Source organism: Gallinula chloropus (genome assembly GCF_964237585.1).
Source record: "Gallinula chloropus genome assembly, chromosome: 2".
Taxonomy (NCBI): Eukaryota; Metazoa; Chordata; class Aves; order Gruiformes; family Rallidae; genus Gallinula; species Gallinula chloropus.
The window spans coordinates 126,003,335-126,028,960 of record NC_140086.1 but is presented as its reverse complement, the minus strand read 5'-3'; the positions used below and the strand labels follow the sequence as shown (position 1 = coordinate 126,028,960).

At 45.2% G+C, this 25,626-nt stretch overlaps 2 protein-coding genes across 3 annotated transcripts; one reads left to right on the top strand and one right to left on the bottom strand.

The window, feature by feature from the left end:
- Window positions 1-1,498: 1,498 nt before the first annotated feature.
- Window positions 1,499-3,762, bottom strand: DPH3 (diphthamide biosynthesis 3). Of its 2 annotated transcripts, XR_014617158.1 has the most exons (4): window positions 3,642-3,762; window positions 3,414-3,488; window positions 2,785-2,946; window positions 1,499-1,740 (listed from the first exon to the last, which is right to left on the bottom strand). XR_014617158.1 is itself a non-coding variant. In XM_084260877.1 (3 exons), the coding sequence occupies exons 1-3, from the start codon at window positions 3,747-3,749 to the stop codon at window positions 2,881-2,883; spliced, it is 249 nt and encodes an 82-aa protein (XP_084117003.1). In that variant the 5' UTR covers window positions 3,750-3,762; the 3' UTR covers window positions 1,499-2,880. The 2 variants fall into 2 exon arrangements, 1 of the variants encoding a protein (XP_084117003.1); XM_084260877.1 differs by having other exon boundaries at window positions 1,499-2,946.
- Window positions 3,763-6,983: 3,221 nt separating this feature from the next.
- Window positions 6,984-25,522, top strand: OXNAD1 (oxidoreductase NAD binding domain containing 1). The gene is made up of 7 exons (XM_084259971.1): window positions 6,984-7,141; window positions 7,404-7,467; window positions 11,257-11,363; window positions 18,089-18,230; window positions 21,402-21,644; window positions 24,086-24,194; window positions 24,877-25,522. The coding sequence occupies exons 1-7, from the start codon at window positions 7,011-7,013 to the stop codon at window positions 25,029-25,031; spliced, it is 951 nt and encodes a 316-aa protein (XP_084116097.1). The 5' UTR covers window positions 6,984-7,010; the 3' UTR covers window positions 25,032-25,522.
- The last annotated feature ends 104 nt before the right edge of the window (window positions 25,523-25,626 follow it).

Here is a 25,626-nt window from a genome sequence, read left to right as displayed (position 1 = left end):
CTCTAGGATATTACGACCTCCCTGACATATAGAACAAGCGGAACAGCTGAAATTGGTGGCCTAACGACCCCAGCTCTTGGAGGTCCAGGGTCTGTGTCACAGGCTTCAAGAGCAGCTATTCAAAACTAATCATGTATGCCACTGATAATACAGGCACAACCAGACAGAAGTACATGACCTTCTCAGCAAGTTTCTTTGAAACGCTGATGAGAGTCTGGCTGTTTGAGAAGCCGAGCTCCTTTAGTTTAATGAAGAGCAAATTATCTTCCATTTCTTTGCACAGAACTGCAGCAACTGAGAGTACATTGCTTCTTTTCAATATTACACGAGAGTTTTTAATTGTATTTGAATGTTAGCAATTTCAGAGCTTGAGCATCTGAAGCTGATCATAAATTGTTTCACCCTCTCTGATCCCTAGTAAACACAACTTACTTCTGTAAGGGCTACATTAGCGTTCCCATGACGCTGTTGTTGTCCCACTGGACTCCTCCGTGCAGAGTCAAGGACCCAACCAAACACACAGCCAATCGATCTGCTTGTCAGATACAAACAAGAAGCAAAAGAGTTCCTTGTGTCCAACACAATTGTCTTTTGACAAGTCTTTTGACCAAGACAATTGTCTTTTGACCAGCTGTTGGTTTCTAAGAACACGCGACACAGCAGCAGCAAGGCGCAAGGGGCCCGCACGCTGCGCAAGAGCCCGTGGGGCTGTGAAGGAACATTGTCACTGAGGTTCTGAAAGGAACGTTGCTGATGGGGTGCTCAGACTGCCCCAACTTGTGTTTCGGAATTACAAAGCACAGAAGAATTTTAAAAGGCCGTCTGCAACCACTGGACTCAAAAGATTCTTACAAGTTAACACAAAAGCAGGCAGCTGTTTGGCTTTAGCAGTGCTGAGCTTTTATGAAGGGTGAACTCTGTTGCTACAGAACTCCACTCTTCTCCACTGAGCAGAAGGGAAAGCAACACACCACATCAGTGGTCTTTAAAAGACTCTCTCTCAAATTCCCAAAAGGCAAAGCAAGAGAGATACATGACATCCATCCTTGCTTTGTCACAGCAATTACTGTCTCCAAGATCCTCAACACACTGTAATGAGACTGAAAGAAATAGTGGGCAAATGTGCCCACATCCTTCCCTAACACAGCCAGCCACAACAATTCACTGTTGTTATGCTGGAAGAAAGCTCCAGAAAAGCAGACATAATGCTTGCTTCACTAAAGCTTTGGTATGTACCATGTAACCAGATAATTTTGATGTGCATAAAAACTGCATTATAGAGCTTGGATCCTATGCATGCATGGTAAAAATATGCTTGTCATAAAACCTTCAGCATTGACAGTCCCGACCTGATGGAATAAAGTGATGGACTGAAGCACTTTTTATTAGCTAACCTGAAGAAATTCAGGTTATCATTACCAAAGCAGCAACTCAACACCCCTGGAAATCACTGTGGCTGGTGCACAAGGAATAAGCAATGGCCCATTATAACCACTGGTGCAGTTTTAAATATCTTTATTTAAATAGTTATAAATAAATATTTGATAAGATACAGCTAACCAAAGTACCACAGGGTTTTTTTTGAAGTGCGGATTATCCGAGTAACACGAGTGCCACCTTCTGGTTTAGGCATGAAAAAACCGTGGGTTGTGCCTCTTGCATTCAAAAATTACAGCTGAAGGGTGGGATGGTTTTTTTTAAAAAGTAATTAGAATGTTCATCTTCAACATTCTCAAAGCACTGCAAGAACAAAAATAAACAAAAGAATACAGTAAGACTTGCTTATCTTTGGTGCCTGGAGCAAAGTGACTATATAAATGCTGAACAGGTGTCAAATCCTATTAAGACATGAATGACCATAATTTTAAACAATTATTCAAATGCAGTGGCTTGTTATACAAGTAGTAGTCTTGGAATCAATGTACCTTGGAGTACATTCTTCCAACTCTTTCCTACCCTACCAAAAATCCTTTTTTTTTGTAAGTGAAATGTGTGCGTCTTTTATCCGGAAGAGGCAGAACCTAACAAAGGAAGACTGAGAAATTCAGCAACTGGCACAGAGAACTGCAGCCTGGTTTGTATTTACTGCACCAGTCAAACCACAAAGGTGTTGAGAAAATATGGGCAAATTACATTCTACTTTGAGTTCAAGTCCATTTGTAGATTACTGGCTTTGCAAGAATAAAAAAAAAGTTTTAATCCTTTTGTTTTATTTCACACAACACTGTTTCAAAGCAACTGCAATTTAGGAAACAAATTTGTCCAATCTTTGGTGTTATCCCCACTGGAGATGTAAATAAAACTGCATCTTTTTTGTGCTTACAGGAGTAAAACCGGTTTATCAACAGTGTTGGTTCTGGGTCTCTTATTCTTCCCCGTATTCAGTCTGGGCTGGAAGTAACCCAGGTGTCCTGGGTGACAGACACTGCACCCCGTGAAAACTGTCATTCTCTATGACATCATGTCCTGCAGGCTTCTACATCTTGTCTCCCAACTTTTCAGCCCTCCATGCCATCTCACACTGGTGCATGCCCACACAAAGCCTGCTTTTCTCCACAGGCTAAGAAGCCATTGCTACGCAGAGTGTTGTGATTTCATAACTCCACACACCTCTGTATATCAACTCACTGTCAGCTGGGATCGTAACCCTCACCTCCTGGAATACATACAGTAAGGTGTTTTTTTTCACATGTACAACCCTTTTGAACAAAACCCATTTGAACGTTGATGTCCCAGCAAATTCTCATTCAAATTACAAAGACAGTTATTGCACTCGTATCTCACAGCAGCAAGCACTTCAGGAGGAGGACCACATCTCTTCCACCACTGCCATCCCCGTGTTTTCTTATTCTAAAGCAGCACCAGTCCATGATGAATTCATCAGCACTTAATCAATTCCTTGTTTGTCAAGGGTTCTGCAATGACTTCATCCCGCATGAATTGTTCCTAAAGACAGTAAGGACCGTTTTAGTGGATTTTAATTATTTTTGGACCTCCTCTCCCTCAAAAAGCACCAGATAACCACTTGTTTCCTTGCCTGGGTATAACTGGTATGAACCTGCCTCCCAAAATGCAAAAGCCATAGCATGCCTACTAGGTAAGAGAAGCTATTGTACCAGCTGACAGAGCTTCTAGAGTCACATATTAATCCTGACATCACTGAGACTGACTTTACCTGTGTTCCGCTCCACACTCAGACAGGCTGGTGTGTTTCAAGGCCCAAACACAGCAGAAGGAAACCAGTAAAAACACGAGGGGAGGCAGGAGCCATAGTCACAAAGGAAAGAGCCACTAACTACCTCACACAGGGACTTTTAAAAGGCTCCACCGCGCCTTCCTCGGGGGACAAAACTGGGCCGAGCCGGGGCGAAGCAGGCCACAGCCGCGTCGGGCAGCCCCTTCCCCTCACCCACCTTGTCGTAAATAACGCGCAGGATCAGGGAGCAGCTGGGGCAGGTGGCCACGTCCTCGCCGTTCTCCAGGTCTTCCTGCAACAGCCCCGGAGAGCAGTCACCGACCCGCCGCCTGCCCGGCCCGCGGACACCCGCGGCCGGCGGAGGCGGGACCGCGGCCTACCACCCATGCCCGCACCCCTCCCCTCCCTCCCCCGCCCCGCCTGGCCCCTGCGCGCCCGCCGGTACCCGCGTGATGAGGAAGCGGTCCCCGCAGGGGCAGGGGTAGCTGTAGGTCTCGGTCTCCTCGTCGTACTCGAAGTCCTCAATCTCCACCTCGTCGTGGAAGACCGACATGGCTCCGCGCACGGGCCGGGGCCGGAGGCGGAAGTGAGCGCCGCGGCGCACGCGCCGCGACCTCGCCCGACCTCGCCGCGGCGCCTGTCGTCACGTGATGCGGCGCCGGGTAGGGGGGTGCTGGCGCGGGGAGCGAGGCGGCGGGCGGGAAGGAAGGAGGGGGAGCGGGGCGCGTGCTCTGAGCGGCGCGGGGCGGCGGGGGGAGAGGGGAGGGTGGGGGGTCAGCGCGCGAGAGCGCGGGGCTGCGGGCTGCCCCCTCCCCCCGCTCCCCCCACATCCCGCTCCCCGGCTCCCAGCCGGCACCCCGCACGTCGCTCGGGAGCGGTGGCCGGGCGGTGACCGTTGACTCTCTGGGCGGCCCGGCCGCCCTCTCCGCCCGCCATCCTCCGCTCTTCGGCCCTGCTGACTCGCCTCCCTGCGCTGCCTGCCTGGCAGGGCGCGGAGCCGTGATCCCTGGCGGCAGCCGCGACCTTGTCCCTCCCCACCGCCCGGAACGGGGTGAGAGGGCGGCGGGGACGCAGCTTCACAGCCTGCTTCGTGCTGCCCCGCTTCAGCCAAGCACAGGCTGCTCCGTGTTCCCCCGCCGCCGTGTGTGTGCGCCTTAACCCAGGCTCCGGGGGAAGGCGTCTTTCGGTGGTGCCTTGCCGGAGGGACAGTTTGCCTCAGGGGTGTCTCTCAGCGGTCTGTGCTCTTGCCTGTGGTAAAAGATTTCATGTCCTCCTGGTTGGATTGTGCTCCCTTCCCCCTCTGCACTCTCTTGCGTTAATTGATGCGGTAATGTGCTCTTCAGCCTGGTACGGATTAACTGGGAGTGACCATCGGGTTCAGGTTAGATGTCAGGAAGGAGTTCTTCACTGACAGAGTGGCCAGGATGCGGAACAGGCTGCTCAGGGTGGTGGTTGAGCCACCGTCCCTGGGTGTGTTCAGGGACACGGGTTAGTAGAGGACAGGCACGGGTGGACTCTGTGAATCTCAACGGCCTTTTCCAACCTGTGATTCTGTGATCTCAATGATCGTTAAAGGTTGGACTTGATGATCTTAAAGGTCTTTTCTAATTTAGAGATTCTGTGATCTCCCTTCAGATACCAATAAAGGATTGAGGGAGAGGAGAGGTGCAGTCGTAGATCTCAAGCGATATTAACTCAGGGACAGTGGGTCAGAGGATAAGGAGAATTAATTACCTGGTTTTAATTTTAGGTGAGAGGAGGAAGGAGTCACATAGAAAAGAAACACTCGTTTCTCTCTACAGAGCAAAGGAAGAAAGGGAATATTTGGAGTGGCTATTTCTGTAAGGGCTTGGGTAAAAAGGGAAGAAGAAATAAAGGGAGAACATCCCTTCAGACAGGAGGCAGAATCATTGTGCCTTTTGGAGGGCAGGGAGTTGCCAAAGAGCTGGAGAAGCCAAGAAAGTTGCAGAGATGACAGATGGGGGAGAGGCTGTTCACAGTTTGTATGAGTGACTCAGACTTGTATTTGATAGAGGAGAAACAGGACTCATGAAAAGAGATTTTTGAATTTATTAGTTAGAGAGTAAACAGTAAAATTTATTTTCATTGTGATCTTCTGGATTGGAAAGTGATTAATGACAATGTATACAGATCAAGTATCTTGAACTACTGCTCAAGAGTTAATGTGGGGTAGAGTCTCAGCCTTAAAATAGTCGGTATAGGTAAGATCTTTCAGCCCTTACTTCAAACTTGTACCTGCTACAGTAAAAGAAGGCCACCATCTATTTTGTTTACAGTATGATGTATTGATACTGAACTTTTTGGTTGCTTGGGTAGGTTTTTTTTTTTTTGGTTTGCTGCATAAAACTGAACATACTTGCTTCCTAAAGTGGTAGCAGTGAAAATGAGAATGCGGCCAGCTTTAAGTGACTGTCAACCTTAGAAGCAGAATTAAATCAAATATTTAGCATAAACAATCCAGAGTCTGTACTGGATTTTAAGTGAAGGGTATTTCTGACTTTGTTTTATGCATTGTTCATGTCACTTCAGCTTTCTCTTGCCGTGGCTCTGTTTGAGTCGCTGTTCTCTAGCTTCACACTGTGTTTCATGCCAGCCTTGCAGCCTCTCAGTGTTCCTTTGAAGCAATGCCCTATCTTTCAGCATGTCAGCCATGCCTCTAAGTTTGTGTGGTACATTCTGTTTCTTCATCCATGTTAGTGATAAAGGTACTGAAACAGCAGTGGCCCCAGTCTCAACCCCAGGGTGCTCTTACTAGCCAGCAACTTGAAGCAGCTTGAAGTTATGAAGCCTTCAAGTCTGCCTGCCTGCCCAGCCAGCCAGTTTTCAGCCACTCCAGCAGTCCTTCTGACCTCAGCTTCCCGACATATGTGCAGTATGGGAGGTGGTGTCAAAAGCCACAGGGAAGTCAAGGTACACTGAACCTATTCCTGTCCCCTTAGCTGTGTGACCAGGCATTTCATTGCAGTAGGTGTTCACGTTTGTCAAATGTCATTTGCTCTCTGTAAATCTGTATTGAATCTCCCTGATTACACTCTTAGCTTTCACACAGGTTCCCTGAGAATGAGCTCCAAGTGTTTTTCCAGAGACTGAGCTGGTGGTCAGTAAGCATTGGTATTGCTGCTTGCCTGTCTTTAAGTACTGCCATGCATCAGTCTTTTCTTCAGTCAGCTGGGGCCTTTCTCTGGGAACCGTAAACCTTTTTATGGGGAAGTGATGTCAGGTGGTGTGGAAAACAGCCCAGGCTAACTCAGTTCACCTGTGATGACTGCTTGGGGATGTTGACTCTGGCCAGAACCAGGACAATAGGTGACAGCCAGTTGTCTCAAGAGTGTCAGCTGTGTCTGGTAGCAACCTCAAGTGTCTCCCATCTGGCTCTGTGTTTCACTACATCCAGCTGCTCTGAGCAGTTGCTGGCCTTGCTCCTATCCCCCCTCTCTCCCCAAACGCTGCTGGTGCGAGCAGAGGTCTGGGTGCGGGCTCTGCCTGTGAACATTGAGGCAAAAAAATGTGTGGAGTACTTCAGCCTTTTCCATGTTAGGTGTGACAAGGTTGTCTGCCCCGTCGGTGGATAAACACACGTTTTAACTTCTCATGATACTTAAGCACTTTTTAAGTTCTTTATTGTTACTCTGTGTGTCTGTTGCTAGTTTCAGCTGCAGCTGAGCTTTGGCCTTTCTGATTTACTGGAAGTAAAGGCTGAAAACAAGCCACGTCAGGCAGCGGGTATTTTATTTAACAAATATTTATATGGATTTTTTCAGGAGCTGGTGATTCTGAAGACGGACCAGTCATCATGGCTCATGCCACTGTCTGTGTGGGCTTGACTGTCCCTCAGTTACTGAGAGGTGCTAGCAGAATTTTTCCCACTCGTCCTGCACTGGTGGTGTTGAGGCACTCTGCTTTTTGTCACTGCACAGTCAATGGGTAGGTGGTCTACACACAATAACTTCTTTTTTCTTCTTCTTCTTTTTAAAGAAAATATCATGGTAACACTTTAAAATGAAGCTGACAAATTACTAGGGACCTGTAAATAATTAATTAACTCCTAGTTATATATTCTTGGACTCATGTCACCTGTAGTCTGGATTACACTAGTAAATTGTTATGTCAATGGAAATCCATATCAGTAAGGGACAGTAGCACAGCTGTCAAAATGACAGTTATCTTTGTTGGCTTTTTGTTGCAGCACAATAAAATCAAAAAGGAAAATGGATCATCTGGAGAGGACAGCAAATAATTTTCGCCAGGAGGTTAGTGCTCTGTTCTTTGGGATGTAATTTAATTTTTTTTTTTCATGTGAAGAAGCTGGATAATTGTGTTCAGTTCCTAGAGTTTGTCTTCTACTGGAGTCAATTTTACTTCTTTTTTTATATTTGGCATGGTGAAATAAGATATTTTGTAGTCAGTGGGCAAAATGTAACAAGTTTTAAAACTTGATAGTGAATGCAATGCTGCTTTATGTTGGACAAGAAATTTAATGATTTCTGGTCAAGTATGGGTTATGATAAGTAATGAAAGCACACTGATAACCCATCATTTCTTCACAGGCTTCTCAGATTGTTATGGAATTCTACAATTCTAGTTCAAATTTGAGAATGAAATAATGTGGAAAATGACCTTTTATAACATAGGTAGGATAAAAAGTATAAACATTTTGAAGAGGGTTGTAGAGTCTCCATCTCTGGAGATATTCAAGACCCGTCTGGACGCCTCCCTGTGCAACCTGTCCTAGGGAACCTGCTTTGGCAAGGGGTTGGACCCAATGATCTCCTGAGGTCCCTCCCAACCCCTGCAATTCTGTGATTCTGTGAAAGACAGTTGTAAAGAAGTCTTAGTATCTATTTTAGAGCATTGTTCTCCATCAAAATCCCTAAGTGGTCATTGTGGATCTTGGTTTTGTGCAGTAAGCTTTTTGTTTCATAATGTTCAGAGGCAAACATTGTCCTAGGGAACCTGCTTTGGCAGGGGAGTTGGACCCGATGATCTCTCGAGGTCCCTTCCAACCCCTACGATTCTGTGATTCTGTGATTCTGTGAACATGCTCTTGTACTTCACATAGGTATGTTTTGAAATTTTTAATGCTGGGAGAATATGACTTAAGTTCTCGAAAATGTTTCACTAGGGGAACAATCCCACATTTTTACTAACTTTTCAAGAGAAGTAGGGCACTTCTCTGACTGAAAAAGCCCTACCTTTAATTCCCAGGAATTGGGAAACGGTGCCCAAATTTTCTCTATTGTTTAGTTAGCTTCTGTCACTCTTGAGTAGCCATTCATAACAGGCTAGTCCTGCATGTGTCACACAGCAGGACAACCAATGTTTTCAAACACTGTACAGCTGTTAACAGGCATACATGTGCATAATTCAGCCCTCCTCTGCTACGTTTTTTCCCCTAACAATAAGTACAGTTGAGAATTAAGTCTCAGGCCAAGTGAATTCTTCTCGGAAGCAAGGAGGGGATATATAGGTAACCTCCAAAACCGGAGGTGTAGCACCTGCGACACAGGCTGGGCAGGTGAGACCAACACAGGCTCCTTCTCCCTGTTGTCGAAGTTTGAGCTGTACCTCAGCTGGTCACACCTCGTGGCAGTGCTTACTGGGTGCATATTGGCACTGCTTGTGGGTGTACACCTCCTCAGGGGGACCTGATTTGTGCCAGATTAACTCAGTACCTGGACAGGATGAGTGAAGAGACAGGTACGGACAGGCAGATGCACGTTCTTTATGGTTTCTGATATGAAGGAAAAAATAGCTGCACTTTGGAGTTCTGCAACCATGGTTTGTTTTCTTTATTTTGGATATTTCTGATTGCTTGGCTCGCTGGCTTGTTTCTTCTCCTCAACATAAGTGCTGGGCAGCTGGAGAATACACGGAAAAATGGATCCTTACGAGGTGTTGGAAGCTCTGAGGTGGTAGAGGGAACTGTGTATGGCCTGAGGAAGAGAAGGACGCTGAATGGGATAGGTGAAGGATCACGGCTTAGTTCTGCTACCACAGATTCCCTGCATAGCAGAGGATTATGCTGTTTCTTTTTTTAGTGCTTGATTTATTCTTTGTTACTTTATTTCTGACTACTTTAAATCAGTTTAGTTTAAATTCCGTGTAATCAGCAGTGGGCTTCCTTCAGTCTGTATTGCCTTATTTGGCCATTTCAGTCCTGCAGAAAGATGAAAGAATCATGGGCCTGTATTGCATTAGTGTGTGTGCTACACAGTCACCCATTGAAGAGCAGTAATGGGGAGGACCAGGGCATGAAAAAGTACCTAATACTTCCTTGAAATGTGACAGCAAAATCTGGAGTGCTGTGTCCTTCCTCCTCCCTCTCACTGCAGCCTTGCTCTGGGTCAGTTGGATACCCTCGTGATGGTCCAAAATGCTGTTTGAAAGTCTTTGATCACCCTGACTCACACTCAGTTTTTGTAGTAACTTTATACTCATGAAGAACCTTCCGGTGCTCTGACAGATGTATCAGTCAAAGAACAAATTGAGGAGAGTACTGAAGAGTAAAGAAGGGAATGAAGATCCAGACCTAATGTCCTTTTCCTGCACTTAATGTTTCTCACTCAGAACACCCATTTAAGTCATGTGCCTGACACATCTCTCGTTAACTTAGAGCGATTGCATTCCCCCTTTAATACTGTCTGCTAAAGTGGAAAATAAATGCATGTTACTTCATTTTAAATTGGCAAATGTCCTGCTGTTTAATGGGACAGTGGACGTGTTCAGATGGATGTTTATGAATAAATTAATTCCCTGCCATGTGTTTTAAATTAGAGCACAGTTGATTAAAGTTAACTGGGGGTTTTTTTATCTCTTTGATCTTACATAAATGAGAAATGATAGTTTTGGTGGTATTTCTAGTATTTCCTAATGTGGTAAAGGACATCAGCATTTCTTAACAGTGTAAAATCTGTCTGTTGGCCTGTGTAGAAAGTATTTAGGACATTACTTTCTTTGTAGAGGAAAAAGGTTAGTAACTGTAACTTAAAAATTCCTGAAAAGCAAAGGTGGGGGGAGGGAGCAGGCAAAAATGCATGTTGTACTAAGGGGCATCAAAGACCTTAAGTGGGGAGCTCCTTCCCCAATGCTCCTGTTGGAAAATTTGCTTTTCATTTAGAAAAACATTATTTTTCAAATTTCTTCTCTTTAAAATCTCTTTAAAAGCTGCGTCAACTATGGCTTTTACATCCCCTCCCATCTGGTTGCCAAAGAAAACCTCTCCTGTTTACTACCAGTGAATGCTTGTGTCGCAGCCTCCCCATGTACGTAGATCACATATGTGGTCTAAAAGCAGTAACACAGGGCTTGTAGCTTCTCCTTCCTTAATGCATTATGCATTCATGCATAATCTTCCAGTAATGCAGTTAATTACTTCAGTAAAACTAGATCCAGATTTCTCCCTGGGACTTCAGTAGCAGCTAAGTTTCCTTTGCCAGCCTTCTTATCAGAGATCTTTTTACTGTGATACTGGAAAGGTACAAGAGTGCAGCTGCCTTGTGTGTATGTGAAAAGAGTCTGATAAATGGTAATGAGCAATCACTTCTCTTTATCATTATATTCTCCTCAGCTGAAATAAAAAAGTCGTATGTAATCTCAGAATAATCCTGAGAAAAGTGGCAGACATGGTGAATCATAGAATGGTCTGGGTTGGAAGGGACCCCAAGGATCATAGAGCTCCAACCCCCCTGCCACAGGCAGGGCCACCAACCTCCAGGCCTGGATCTACACAAGGTTGCCCAGGGCCCCATCCAACCTGGACCTGAACACCTCCAGGGATGGAGCATCCACCACCAATCTGGGCAGCCTGTTCCTGCACCTCACCACTCTGTAAAAAAACTTCCTGAACTGTGTGTAGGAAACTATTTCTCTACTTGGTGACCATGTAAGCAAATCCATGTTTGTTTCTCTACCCCAGTGAACAAATATTGGTGCTTTAGGTACTGAAATGCCATAGATGATGTGAAGTTCGAGATACCTTGTACACAGATCCTCGAGTACATTAGCTACATAACCCAATGGCTTATTTTCCTTTTTGTTAGGTAATTTCACAAGCAAAAGTGTGTGGAATCACCAATGAATCAGAGACAGTCAAAAGACTTCGTTTGTCTGTCGCAAACAAGGACTTCACTTTCAAAGCAGGACAGTGGTAAGATCTTCTGGTAACTTGAGGGGAAAATCAGTGTGGGAGCTCTGCTATAACAAAATGACAAAAGGCCCCTGCTACTTGAGCCTTGGAAAAAAAAATCATTGATTTATATAATAATGGTGTTTTATTATTGGGTGCTCTGTGAAGTGGCATAATTTTTAAAAAGCCATAATTAAATATGCTAAGACTGTTTGTAAAAGGGCAAAATTGGATATTCTTTACCTGCTCAGTGTGATTGTTTCTGTGTTTTCTCCTGGTCTTTGTATGCTCCATTGCTTCTTCAGGAGTGCTTTGAAGTACACTGTGTTTTATTGTGCAAGCTGTCTTTACTGTCTTTATTTACTAGTTATTTTTACAGTGGAGCCGAGACTGCTGCTGCTTTGCAAATCACTGAGTTTTGGTTTATAATTAAATCAAAATTGCCTGTTAACTTTTATTTCTTCCCCTAGAAGTTTACCAAATTAAGCCTGTTACATCAGATTAATACATAAATATAGATAGGCAAACTTCAAAGTAAACAAAACTTGAATTATTGACCCTTCTAAATAATTAGCTGTTTCTTTAAGCAACCTTACAGCTTTTTTTCCTACTTGTCTTCATTCCTTGTTAAAAATAATCCCACTCAATCACTTTTTTTTATATATATCTCTTAAAAATGAATTTAAAACTATGAGCAGCTGCTTTTGGCTTTGGTCATTTGAATACTCTTAAACTTTTTATTGGCTTAGGCCATCTGAAAGTGGTTTTGCTGGAATCAAAGTACAGCTCCTAGGATATTAACAGCATATGTTATACTCATGTAGTGTTAATATGCTGGCTTTTAAATTTAGAACCAGAACATAAGATGTTGATTGCAATAATTTGTTTGTGGAATAATTTGCTGCAGTTTTTGCACATGTGCAGTGACTCATATTAAATTCTTGCTTGACAGTACTTGGGAAGTGCATTTACCCTCCAAAAATGTTTTAGAAATTACCACGCTGAAAACCAAAAGCTTTAATTATAATTACTCTTTTTCATCTTCTTCTTCCTTGAAAGTGTTCTAATGCTATTGCAAGGAACACGACAACTTCCCTGTGTACTTGTAGCTATAAACTGCAGTTGCATTTTTTGATGAGCAGTACAAAACACCAGGCCACAATTTCCTGAGTAGCAAACTCTATAGCAAGTTAGCCTTTTCTATAGGAAGACCTTACATCCCACGATTGTTGCAGTGTATATTTTTGAAGGTACTCTAAATATCAAGATTTTTCAGAAGCAAAAGTGAATTTGTTCAGTAAACATGCTGCCAGGTATTGGTCTTCATCTGACTTCAAGTAATAACGAAGAGACATGTTGCTGTTACATGGTTTGATTAACTAAAACATGCACTGAGGTATATGCATGCTATAAATATTTTGAAGAAGGAAATTTAGGATTTTAGTGTTTCTGATCTCCAGCAATTCCTAATGGTGGTTCTTAAAGGTTTGGCTTAGGAAGACTTTAAGAGGAGGGAAATGAAAAACCCCTGTAAGATCTGTGTTTTACACCTTGTTGTACCTCTCTTTTTTACGGGGTTATATGTAGAGGTTTTTTTTCTTTTTTTGCCCTACAACTACTCTCAAGTTGTCACAGGGAAGAGGAGAGAGACAAGACGTCAGAAATGCAAGCTAGTGCACTTTACTGTAGTATACTATGCACTGAAATATCTCATAATTATATAATTGGGAAGGAATTACTAATATAAAATCACATTTCTACACTAGAATCAATACGGATACCTGAAGACATTCTTTACTGGGAGGGTGGTGAGGCCCTGGCACAAGTTGCCCAGAGAAGCTGCAGCTGCCCCTGGGTCTCTGGCCGTGTTCAAGGGATGGGACTTTGGGCACCCTGAGCTAATGGAGGGTGTCCCTTCCCATGGCAGGGAGGTTGGAACTAGGTAATCTTTGAGGTCCCTTCCAACCCTAAACCATCCAGTGATTCTATGATTCTATAATTAGTACTTCAGAAGGGTAAAAACTATGTTTTATTTAGGTTTTATGGCAGTGTTTGATTTTGTATGTATGTTTCCCCATACATCACAGGCACAACGTTTCCCTTCTGTGTCAAGCAGAACATTTTGACTTGAATGTAAATTGTTACTTCACAGCATAAATGGTTTTGGTTTGAGGGGGTTTTTTTTGTTGTTAAAGTAGTAAAATTATTTTCCACCAGAGGGTGGTAAAGAGCTTTAGTAGCATCTTGAGATGCTGCAATACAAGGGTACTCCTTTCTAATCTCTTTGATCCTTACTGCCAGGAAAGCTGAACCTCATGGTCAGTGGGACTGCAAAAGCTGAGGAGAGACAAATAAGCCTTTTCAACCTTTTTGGGTTGTTGACCTTTCAATTGCAGTCAGGTACCTTTAGACACCCTCAGGTTTATAGCATAAAGCTAAGAATTTTCTCACTGTAGTATTGTATATATCACATTTTGTGCATTGTTCTTTAAGAGAGAATATTTTGCTTTGAAGGGAGAAGCTTTTTGGGGAGTAAGCAGGCAAGATTATTTTCTTTTAAAATTAATGAGCTATTCAAAGTGCTTCTCCCTCAAGATTTTGTGATCTCTGTGGAGAACACAGCCTTGCTGTTTAAAGATGATACCTGTGGAGTGGAAGCCACTCTGTATTTCTTGCTGTGTTCTCATTTAACTAATACTGAGCCAGCCAGTGCTGACTCTCCGGCACTTGGAATTGGTTATTTTCAAAGTGGAGAAGCACAGTTAGTCTTCTTCTGAAATACAGGGATTTTGTCACGTGCTGTGGAGTCACAGAATGTTTTGGCTTGGAAGGGGACTCAGACCATCTAGTTCCAAACCCTCTGCCATGGGCAGGTCACCCTCCACCAGATCAGGTTGATCAGAGCCCCATCCAGCCTGGCCTTGAACACTGACAGGGAAGGGGCATCCACCACTTTCTTTGGACAACCTGTTGCAGTGCCTCACCACCCTCAAAGTGAGGAATTTCTTCCCAATTCCTAATCTAAATCCTCACACCTTCATCTTAAAGCCATAACCCTTTGTCCTGTCCCTCCATGCCCTTGTAAACAGTCCCTCTCCAGCTTTCATGTAGGTCCCTTTAGATACTGGAAGGTTGCTAGAAGGTCTCCCTGGAGCCTTCTCCGGGTTGAACAAGCCCAATTCTCTCAGCCTGTCTTGATAGGAGAGGTGCTCCAGTCCTCTGATCATCTTTGTGGCCCTCCTCTGTATGTGCTCCTACAGGTCCATGTCTTTCTTGTGATGAGGACCCTAGAACTGGATGTGATACTCCAGGCGGCATCTCATCAAAGCAGAGAGATAGGATCACCTCCCTTGACCTTGCAGGTCACACTTCTTTTGATGTAGCCCAGGGTATGTTTGACTTTCTGGGCTACAAGTGCACATTGTTGGGTCATGTTGAGCTTCTTGTCCACCAACACACCCAAATCTTTCTCCTCAGGGCTGCTCTCAATCCCTTCTCCCCCCAGCCTGTAGCTGTGCTTGTGATTACCCTGACCCGTGTGCAGGACCTCGCACTTGGCCTTGTTGAACTTTGAGGTTCACACATGCTCACCTCTCAAGCCTGTCAAGATCCCTCTGGATGACATCCCTTCCCCTGCACCACACAGCTTGGTGTTGCTGGCAAACTTGCTGAGGGTGCACTCGATCCCACTGTCCTTGTTACTAACAGAGGTGTTAAACAGCGCTGGTCCCAGTACCAGCCCCTGAGGAACACCACTCACCACTGGTCTCCACTTGGATGCGAAGCTGTTGGCCACAGATCTCTGAGTGTGACCATCCAGCCAATTCCTTATCCACAGAGCCATCTATCAAATCCATGTGTCTCCAATTTAGAGACAAGGATGTCATGCAGGCCAGTATCAGATGCCTTCAGCAAGTCCAGGTAGGTGACATCTGTCACTCCACCCTTATCCACCAACACTATAACCCTGTTGTACTGGGCCACCATATTTGTCAGGCACTTAGTAAAACCATGTTGGCTGTTACCAATCAGCTCCTTATTTTCCAGGAGGATCTATTCCATGATCTTGCTGGGCACAGAGGTGAGACTAACCGGCCTGTTGCTCCCCAGGTCTTCCTTCTTTCCCTGTTTAAAGATGGGGTTATGTTTCCTCTTTCAAGTCAGTGGGAACTTCACCAGGTTGCCTCAGCTTCTCAAATACGATGGCAAGCAGCTTAGCACCCTCAGCTGCCAGTTACCTCAGGATGCACCTCATCAGGTCCCATGGACTTAGTACCTTCAGGTTCCTTAGATGGTCTTGAACCTGATCTTTTACAGTGGGCAGTTCTTCATTCTACCAGTCCTTGCTTTTGCCTTCTGCAATTTGGACCATGTGGCTAGAGCTCTTGGTGAAGACTGAGGCAAAAAAAGTCATAGAGTACCTCAGCTTTCTCTGCATCCCAGGTAAGCAGGTTTCCTGTTTCTATCTGGAGAGGGCCCCCACATTTTTCCCTAGCCTTCCTTTTTTCACCATAGAAGCTTTTCTTCTTGCCCTTGAAGTCCCTCACCAGATTTAATTCTGTCAGGGCTTTAGCTTTCCTAACCTGGTCACTGGAGGCTCAGTTTCTCTGTACTCCTCCCAGGCTATCTGGCCTTGCTGCAACCTTCTGTAGGTTTCTTTTTTGTATTTGAGTTTGCTCAGGAGCTCCTTGTTCATCCATGCAGTCCTCCTGGTGTTTTCCCTGACATCCTCTTTGTTGGGATGCATCACTCCTGAGCTTGAAGGAAGTGATCCTTGAGGGAGCCAGCTTTCTTGGGCCTCTCTTCCCTCCATGGTTTATCCCATGGTATTCTACCAAGCAGATGGCCAAAGTATGTTCTCTTAAAGTCTAGGGTAGTGAATGAGCTTGCTGGGCACCCTCCTTGCTGCCCTAAGGATCTCAAACTCCACCATTTCATAGTCACTGCAGCCAAGGCTGCCCTTGAGCTTCACATTCCCCACCAGACCCTTCTTTTTGGTGAGGACAAGGTCCAGCATGGCACTTCTGACTGGCTCTTCTGTCACTTGGGGAAGAATTTATCATCAACACATTTCAGAACCTCATGGATTGCTTATGCCCTTGCTGTGTTGGCCCTCCAACAGGTACCAGGGTGGTTAAAATTCCCCATGAGGACCAGGGCTTGTGAATGTGAGGCTGTTCCTGCCTGTCTACAGAGGCCTCATCTGCTTGGTCTTCCTGGTCAAGTGGCATGTAGCAGACCCCCACTATAGTGTCACCTGTCCCTGCCCTCCATTTAATCCTAACCCGTAAGCTTCCCATCTCCTCCTCATCCATTCCCAGATGGAGCTCCGTGCACTCCAGCTGGTCATTGACACAGAGGACACCACCTCCATCTCATCACCCCTGCCTGTCCTTCCTAAAGAACCTCTACCCTTCCATCCCAACCCTCCAGCCGTAGGAGCCATCCCACCACATCTCCATGATGCCAGTAAGATCACAGCCCTGCAGGCATGTGTACATCTCCTACTCTGGTTTATTCCCCACACTGTGTGTGTTTGCAGAGGCACTGAAGTGTGGCCCCCCCATGCAGCTGACTCACTGGCTGGAGCAGCTGGAGCTCCTTTGTGCCACACTTCAGGTGCACTCTGCTGACCTGTGCCCTTCTCCTGCCTCTGAGTATCTGTTGCTGGCAGTGACATCAGACTGGTAGGAGTGGGATGGATTGAGATTCCCTTCCCCTGACAACTGTGGTTTCAAGCCCTCTTCTCCAGCCTGATGTGACCGAAGGCAGATGGACCCCATCAGCCCCAGTGACCAGGTTTCTCAAAGCCAGTCCCATGGTCTAAGTAGCTGAACCCCTGGCTGTGGGTGAAGTATTTAAAGATTATGCAGCCCAGAAGAGTTTGAATGTTAGATCATAAACCAGTTTCTAGCTTTCTCTGGTGCTATTTGAAATAGCCTTACTTCCATGAGAATGAATGATAGCTCGTGTGGTAGTGGCCATCCACACTCTCTAGTAGCTGGAGTTGCACAAGCTTAGGTCACACTTTACTTTGTACTGTGTAGAACCCCCGGTGTGGTTTACTTCAACTCTAAAATAATTCCAGTTGCTCCACTTCACTTTGCGATCAGGCAGGAAAAGCTGTCTGCCACCAGAGGACACTGCAGTTCAGCAGGTACAGGGCTTCTGCTGCTCCTAGGAACACGTTATTTGCCTTAGAGATTTTTTTAGACTGTGATTTTATTTCCGATATTTCAACTTTCCCAGAAAAGAAAAGGTTTAATCCGAATAAATTTCCCTAAAATCAGCATCCCAGTCATCTTATGTTTGAACATGGAAGAGCCCATCAAAGGGACTGAAACGAGCAGGGTTTAAGCCCCTCTGTCAGCGGTGGTTTATAAACCACCAGGTCTAAGCCACTCCATCAGCCCATGGTGTGGTTTTGGTTTATTGTGCAAATAATTTATTTAAGCACTCAGAATTCTGGTCTGTTCCATGTGGCACGTAATGCCAAGAGCAGAAGGTTTTGGAAACCTGCTAGTTCAACAAAGGTGGTGACAGGTTTCTAGATGAAAATAGTTCTGAGGAGATGGTGTTACTCAAGATTAGTCCTTTTTTGGAAAAGTTATGTTACAGCAATGAGGATGCCTTTGTAAATGAAGGGTAATTGAAACAAAGGCAGCCCTTTTGTTTTGGTTATTGTTTTCCATGTTTGGGGTTGTTCCCTTTTTGAAAACCCCCTTTGGTTTCTGGTCTATTTCTAGGGTTGATTTCTTTATTCCTGGAGTATCTGTAGTCGGGGGATTCTCAATATGTTCAAGCCCTGGCTTGTTGGAACGAGAAGGCACGTTAGAGCTAGCAGTGAAGCACACTGCTCACCCTCCTGCTCACTGGGTTCACACTCAGGTAAACAAGACTCACTTTGAGGTCTGCCTTCTTTATTCTTTATTTGGGAGGGTTGAGTGGGTGGTGTGGGTGGTGGCTGTGACTTCAGGCTGCTCTTTGCTATTGCCTGCAAAACTCCAGGTGACTTGTTCAACCATTTTTAGTGCAACACAAATCTTAACCCCCCCCCTTCAGTTTAGTAAGGGGCTGGGTGTTTATGTGGTAATAAGGTTACTGTAGCGTATATTGTGGGTGAGTAAAAGGGGTCTCACTCCTTTGGGGTTCATGAACTGGAAAATGACAGAGAACTTCTGGTTTAACTTGAGTCCCTGAGAGCAGGCTGTGGTGCACAGTACAGAGCTACATCTGATAACTTAACATCACTCTGGGCCGTTTCTACAAATACAGACTGGCAGCTGCTGCCAGAGAAATACAAATATAGATCATTCAGGGGGAGCAAAAGGGAGATATTTAGATCAGTTTTTCTGAAACAATAAAGCAACTGAATAGTCTCAATTACTCCCTTGGATACACAGTATTTTTGTAATACTGGCATAACCCAAGGCTTGGGGTTTGCTATAGTCAAAGTAAAACCTGGCACTTCGGCCTCTCACAGTGTTTTGTTGATCCCTTTATAACTAAATGGGGTAGTCAGAAGGGCCCTATTTCTGCTGCTGGTTGTATTTCACAGGTGATCAGCCCTATTGACTCTCACTCCTTTCACAGCCCCCTGTGATCTGTCCTGTTTACTGCCACCTGCCTGGCGTCCGGAGCTCGGAAAGGTGGCTGCCAGGTTTACATGGACAGGTTCCTCGAGGTTTACAAGCTGCACTTTTGTGCAGTGGCCGACAGGGTTGCAGGAGAGACTGATGCACAGTTATGGGAATTAATATGCTCAAAGTGGTGCCAGTCTAGGAGTTAGCATGGGACTGTCTGTGGAGTTTTAATTGCCTCCACCAGAACATGAATGAAATTACCCTTTCGAAACTGCAGTGCACATGCCAGCAGACCCCATAATGCCCGAGGGGATTGTCTGTGGGTTTGGTATGGCTCTAACTTCATAATTCCCAGTGTCTGGAGGCTCTTCTAGGATGTTGGAGGTCATAAATCAGTTGGCTGTTGCTGAGTTTTCTGGTTGAATTTATAGGAAAAGCTTTAGTTTAGTGGGTACACTAGGTCAGACCGATGCTGTGGAGAAACCTCCTGGGTATATATGGGCTCCTCTAGCTAAACAGAAGTGTGTGCTCCTCCTTAGGAAAGGAGGAGTGGAAAATAACAACCTCGAATTTGGAAAGGGTGTCTGTGTGCTGAAAAAACCGCTGGTACTTCATTATTTAGAAGTTATTTATAAAGCAAGTTGGTATCTTGGGGTAAAAAAGTTATGGGAATAGTTGTGGGAAGAGAGGTATTTATATTTATTCTTTAACATTACTGTGTATAAAACCATAAAGCTCTGCACAGTATTCTTCTCAGCTTAGGAAAATACAGCCTTTTACTGTAATGTAATGTATGGATGGCTTCACTTCCCTAAGCCATTTCTGTGCTGCATTTGCAGACTAGGCTGAAGGACAGCTCTTCCCCACCCTGCTCCAGAATTTATTGGGTTTTTTTTAAAAACTGACTTTCTGTTATCATTGCCACTACTAACACTCTGAAATCCGTGGGAAGCTGCTGGTTGAGAGAGACTCTTCCTGTGTCCTGTGTCCTGTCTTGATGAGCTATAGCCAGTTAAGGAGGCAGATGAGACAAGAACAGTTTAATTTCTCCCTAAAACTGCTTCTCTTCGCCAAGGGATCCCTATTCTGTGCCCTCCTTCTGAAACTGAGTCTGGGCTTGATTCACACTTCTCTAAACCCAAGTAAAACATGGTGGGAAAGCCTGGCAGTGTACACAGAAGGGGAGAAAGACATTGATTTCAGATAATAAATGCTGATTGTTTTACACTGCAATTGAGAAATTTATGCAGCAGGTAAGAAAGGGAAAAACCTTGTTGTTCGGTGGTCGTGCTCACGAGGGGAGGAATGTCTGTGTTCTGTGCCACCCCAGTGACAGGGGGTCTCCCTCCTCCTCCTCCTGCTAGAATCATTGTGAGTTGAAGACCTTTGCTTACCAGGCAGGTGTCATCAGTGGAAATCCTTTTGTTTCAATTACTATTTTCTGATATCAAAAGGATTTTTTGGAGGAAGTGTTTATTCCAACCTAAGTGATTCTATGAGTCTGTGATTAACTGCTAATTTGTCAGCACTTCTTGGAGGTTTACTCCCCCCCCCCCCCCCTTCTCCTCCTTTCCCACCTCCCTTGATTTCCTTATCCTCTTTATTTTACTTTTTAAACCCTATATCCAGCCTGGACTGAGTTCTGCTTTCTGCTCCTGTTTGTTCTGTTAGCTTGTGGTGGTGATGTGGGAGAACTCACCTGACTTCTCTGTACTGCAGCTTCAGCCTTCCTACAGGGCTGCAGGACTGCTTTACCAAGAAGATACTAACCCAGGTTTATTTCTTCTTGTTGCAGCTCTAGTTTTCCAAGTATCAAAAAAAAAAAAAACAAAACCCAAACCCACACTGTGACAAATTTCTCATAAGAAACAGTTTCTTAGGTACAACTAGAGAGGAAGAGAGACGTTTCTCCCCTGATTTTGCTTTTCTCTTCTGGAACTCTGAAGTTGCAAATGCAGAAGTGGTTCTGCCAGAAATTCTTGTGTATGCTAGCTTCTCTGCTGGGTGGTGATGCTTTCAGGAATGGGGGTGGGAAAATCTTTTATGCCTGTGCCACTCATTTTGGCTTCTTTCTGTGACCTCACTGTGAGGCCTTTTTTGACATGAGTCTGGGTTTGAGTAAAAATGTGATCTCGTGTGTTAGACCTCAGGTTTCCACCACCATGAGCTGGTGTTGAAAAACTCATGCATGAATCATCCCTCTCTGAGCTCTGATGGGGTGGGAAGGGGAGTCACCACCCTGCCTTATCAGAAGACTGAAACTTCTGAAGGTCAAACTAGATCCCTAGAGACACCAAAACAGATTGCTGCAGATAGCTGGGAACTCTGCCTTTATCTCAAAGTACTTCAGTTTCCACTCACTGGTCAATTAAAATAAAAGATCCCAGCCCAGCAGGTCTTGTGACTGTGGTGCAAGAATAATATCTCAACTTGTGCTGCTAGTTTTGAAATGAAATTATCTTCTTTTCCATCCTAGTGTACTCTTGGCTCAGAAGTGGCGCTTCGAGTGGGAGGTGATTTCTTCTTTGACCCTCAGCCTGGTGACCCCCCTGTAAAGCTAGTGCTGATAGCAGGGGGCGTTGGAATTAACCCACTGTTTTCTATACTGCTGCATATAGCAGATCTTCATGGATACCAAGAGGGTAAAGGAAATGCCTACAAAATGGGAACAGTGAAGCTGTACTACAGTGTGAAAAATACAAGTGAACTCTTATTTAAGGTAAATAAAAACTTGGGTGTTTTTTTTTTTTTAAAAAAAAGACAAACCAGAGTGCAGATATTCAGCTGTTACCACCTGTATCGTTCTGTGGCCAAATCACTGAGGCCCCCTCTGGGTAGGACACCACATGAGTAGAGAGAAAAGTCACTTCCTGCCTCGAATCCCACGTGTTAATTATGGCAGCACACAAAGTAAGGCTGTTAGAGGACATACCTGCTCTCACTGACTTCACCAGTAAGCAGTTAACCTGAAAACATCTGTTCCTTACTATAGTCTCACCAGGGCATCACGGTGTACTAAAGATTTTATATACTCTGTGTGTCTGTACACACTAATAATACACACAATGCTCTGTGCCATAATACTGCAGCCACATCATCTCAGATGTCACACACAGCCATTAAGGGTCACACAGCCACTAAGGGTCAAATTTTAGGGTCAACTTAGCACAGCTTCTGCAGAGAAGCACCCCTAATGATTCAGGCTTCTTTGAAGCATTGGAAGCTTTTGATTGTAAGGTAGAGATGAAGACCTGTCATCATTCCAGAAGTTGTGTGTAAGATCCATCACTTGATTTTCTTCTGTACTTCCACCATATTTCTAGATTGGAAGAACTTTGCTTGCTTTGCTTGTTGCTGGAAGTGGAACAATAAGCAGGGATGTATCCACTCTTCCATTTGGCCAACTGCTTATCTCCCAGTTGGTTTTTTCCAGCATTTTCTTGAGTTTCACTTCAGCAGTGTTATGTATGACAGCAGAGCTGCCACATTAGAGCTTCTGGGGCAGAAGAGAACACAGTGACACGTTGCAGTGCTTACTGCAGCCTCCTTTACACGTCCCTCATACCCAGAACACCTCTGTGAAAATTCCTTAGTTCTGTGCAGAGGAGTGAGGAGACAGGATCACCAGTCTTGGTGTTTGTGTGAGGTACATCAGTACAGATCTCCACCAGGAGATTCTAGGTCATGTTTTGGAGGACCTGTTCCCTGAAGCAGCAGCTAGCTCTGTGTAGTGTCACCCACATCCTACAGCGTTAGGATGGGATTACAGCTTGTTAGCTGAGTTGTCCCGATTTCGTGAGGCCAGAGTGTGACCCTCCTTTCCTTGGTGGGGCTGGTACAGGGGTACAGCCTTTTCCCTCAGGTCTGTATTGCTAAGCTGCCCACTACACGGACTCGAGAGGCTGCTGAGATGTTGAAATCTCCTTCCTTGGGTTAAAAAGGCTCGTCTGCTGCCCGAGGGTACCAGGGGATAAACCTTTGGTGGTTCATGTCGCGTGTACGATCCTTCCCACTTCTGGCTGGGTGAGAGAGCGGCAGGTTACGAGTAGGTGCTGGGAATGACTGCAGCATCATTGCAGTAGGCTAAGTCCTTCCCCAGCCTGGGCATGCTTTCTGGCTCCCTGCTAGGCCTTCAGCTCAGCCAGACGGGATTGTGCCCAAAGTGTTACCGCGTGGAACCCACGTGGCTCCATAGGGAGGGGACAGCAGTTGCGAGTCACGCCCAGAACAGCAGAGCAGGCCAGCACTCGAGGTTCTGGCAGAGCAGTGTACGGCAGCGTCCGTCTGTCCTGCTCTCCCCTCCGTGTCTTCTCAGGGCATGGGAAACAGATTTGGCTGTTAAGTAGGACCTGATCATTACCTTGTTTGTTGTAACAAAACATGGCAGACTGTTCGGCGTAGGAACCAGTTAGTTACTACAAACACGTAACAGAATGAGCTAAATTACCTACTCACAGACTAGAGATTATTCTTATTTCAGAATATTTTAAGAAAGAATTTCCAGTGTTTGTTCCAGCAGTGGAAAGTCCCCAGTATAATCTAGCCAGGTAACTACATCATAGTTTCAGAACCAACTACAGTATCTGACTGGTGGGTATTTTACTGAGATTTGAAGTGAAGCTGCTGGGTTTTGGTGGTAACCATCACAGCTGTGACTTAGGGAACTGAAAATTACCATTTCTACCTTGGCAAAAATAGCATTAGCATTACGCTGTAGTTGGTTTTACTTGGAGAACACAAGGGAGTAAAGGGTCTAGTAATCTTACAACATAAAGCAGAACAAGACTCAGAAAGTTCCTGACGGGTAGAAAAAAACACACTGCAGGGTGTTGTTGTTAATGGAGATGGAAGGAAGAGATCCTGGGAATTTATATGGGGAAGAAATATGCCCAGGAAAGGATGTAACTGGTTCTTAGGTGCACATATTACCAATTGCACCTGATTGTAAGAGAGGAGAAGAGCACTGCTAGCTATATGCTGTTAGAGCCTGCGCGCTCCGGGTACGAGAATGTGTGAAATCCAACCTGTCCTGTTCTCAGCGTTGGAAGGCAAGGGCCTGGGTGCTCATCAGCAGTGCTCTGGGACCAGGGCACACACACCTGCTCTGATGTGCTGGTGGGAGCTGATCTGTGGTACGAGTGAGTGTGTTTAACGTTGCAGAAACACCTTCTGGGCTTGATGAACGCGTTTCCTGGGAAGATCGCATGTCGCTTCCATGTCACCCAGCAGAGTTCCCGTGTCTGTGAGGAGCTGCAGCCACATGTTACAGGTGAGCACAAGGGCAGTGCACAGAGTGGGGTTCTGAAGTTGGATTCAGTCCCAGAGGGTGAAATTTAAGAGATTCTATACTAACATACAGTTATGTGCATCACTTACTGTTTTTACACTTGAAGATTCAAGATGAGGCGTGAGTTAACGCTGAGTAATTTCACTGAGTGTCTTATGCTGGGAGAGAAAATTTCCCTGTGAGCTTTTTGGGTTTGTTTCTTGTCAATCTCCCCTGTTAACTCTAAACTTCGTAGTGGTATTTCCTACTGCAAGCTTTAGTCCAGAAACTATTAAGCAAAATAATTACTTTGCTTAAAATGGGATTGATGAAGGACAAGCTGACAGCTTGTAAGATATACTTCATTGTGTTTCCACTTCTTCTGTATTTGTGTTAGAGATACTACCTGTTTTTTTTTCATCTGAACATGGGACGTTTTGTTGCCTGTAAGCCTTGTTCCTCTTCAGTGACTAATGCCCCATGCTTCCCCATGGGAAGTGCTGATCTGAATTCCCAGAAGAACAAATGGTTTTGAGACCCTCACATTTTGATACCTATTATCCCCAAACACACCTGGCATTTTTAAGACATGGGTGCTTGAGATGCCTCTCACTGCTCGTTCTTTTTGGAGGTGCTCCATCGCCGGTATTGCTCTTCTCATTTCCTACTTCTCTTTCTTCGTCAGAGAGAAGAATATCTGAGAAGGATTTAGAAAAACACGTGTCTGAGGAGACTTTATGGTACATCTGCGGTCCACCTCCAATGATAGAATCCGTATCCAAACTACTGGCTAACATGGGTGTTCCTAGGAACTCTGTTTTCTTTGAGAAGTGGTGGTAGTGGCGCCTGACCAGCGGGAAACCCACTGGGAACCAGCAGCGTATTCTGCTGAGCTGGAGTGGGCAGAAGATGGACTGTGAATTGTTTGGAAGATTCCGCTTCGTACTTGAAGATTTCCTCAGTCACAACAGTGATCCTTTGATTTACCTGCTTGTAATACTGTGCTGCTGCTGCTTTTGGGGAAGCCTGGTTTTATACTGAAGCTTGAAGCCTGGTTTTATACTGCAGCCATTAACTGTTTGGGGGCTTTGAGGCTGTGCTTGGTTCTGTGGGCAGTGGTGTATATTGGCATCACACCCTCACTTTGTCAGTCAGCTGCTGCAGGGCTGTCAGTGCCTGATGGAGCTGCTGCAGAGGAGGAGTCGTGCAGCAAGGCCGGGTCACTTCATAAGAAATAACAATTCAGGCCACAACTGCTGAATCTGCTCCCCACTGTTGTCCTAATGAGAGAACACGCTGCCTTAATAAATGAGTATTTTTGTATAGGTGGAGTTGCTGTGTTGTGCCTGCCTTCTCTTGCTGGCTCCTGCTAAAAACAGCGCCAACAGTTCTATTTGCTGCCCGTGTTGACAGTGACAGGCACCCCTTCATGAGC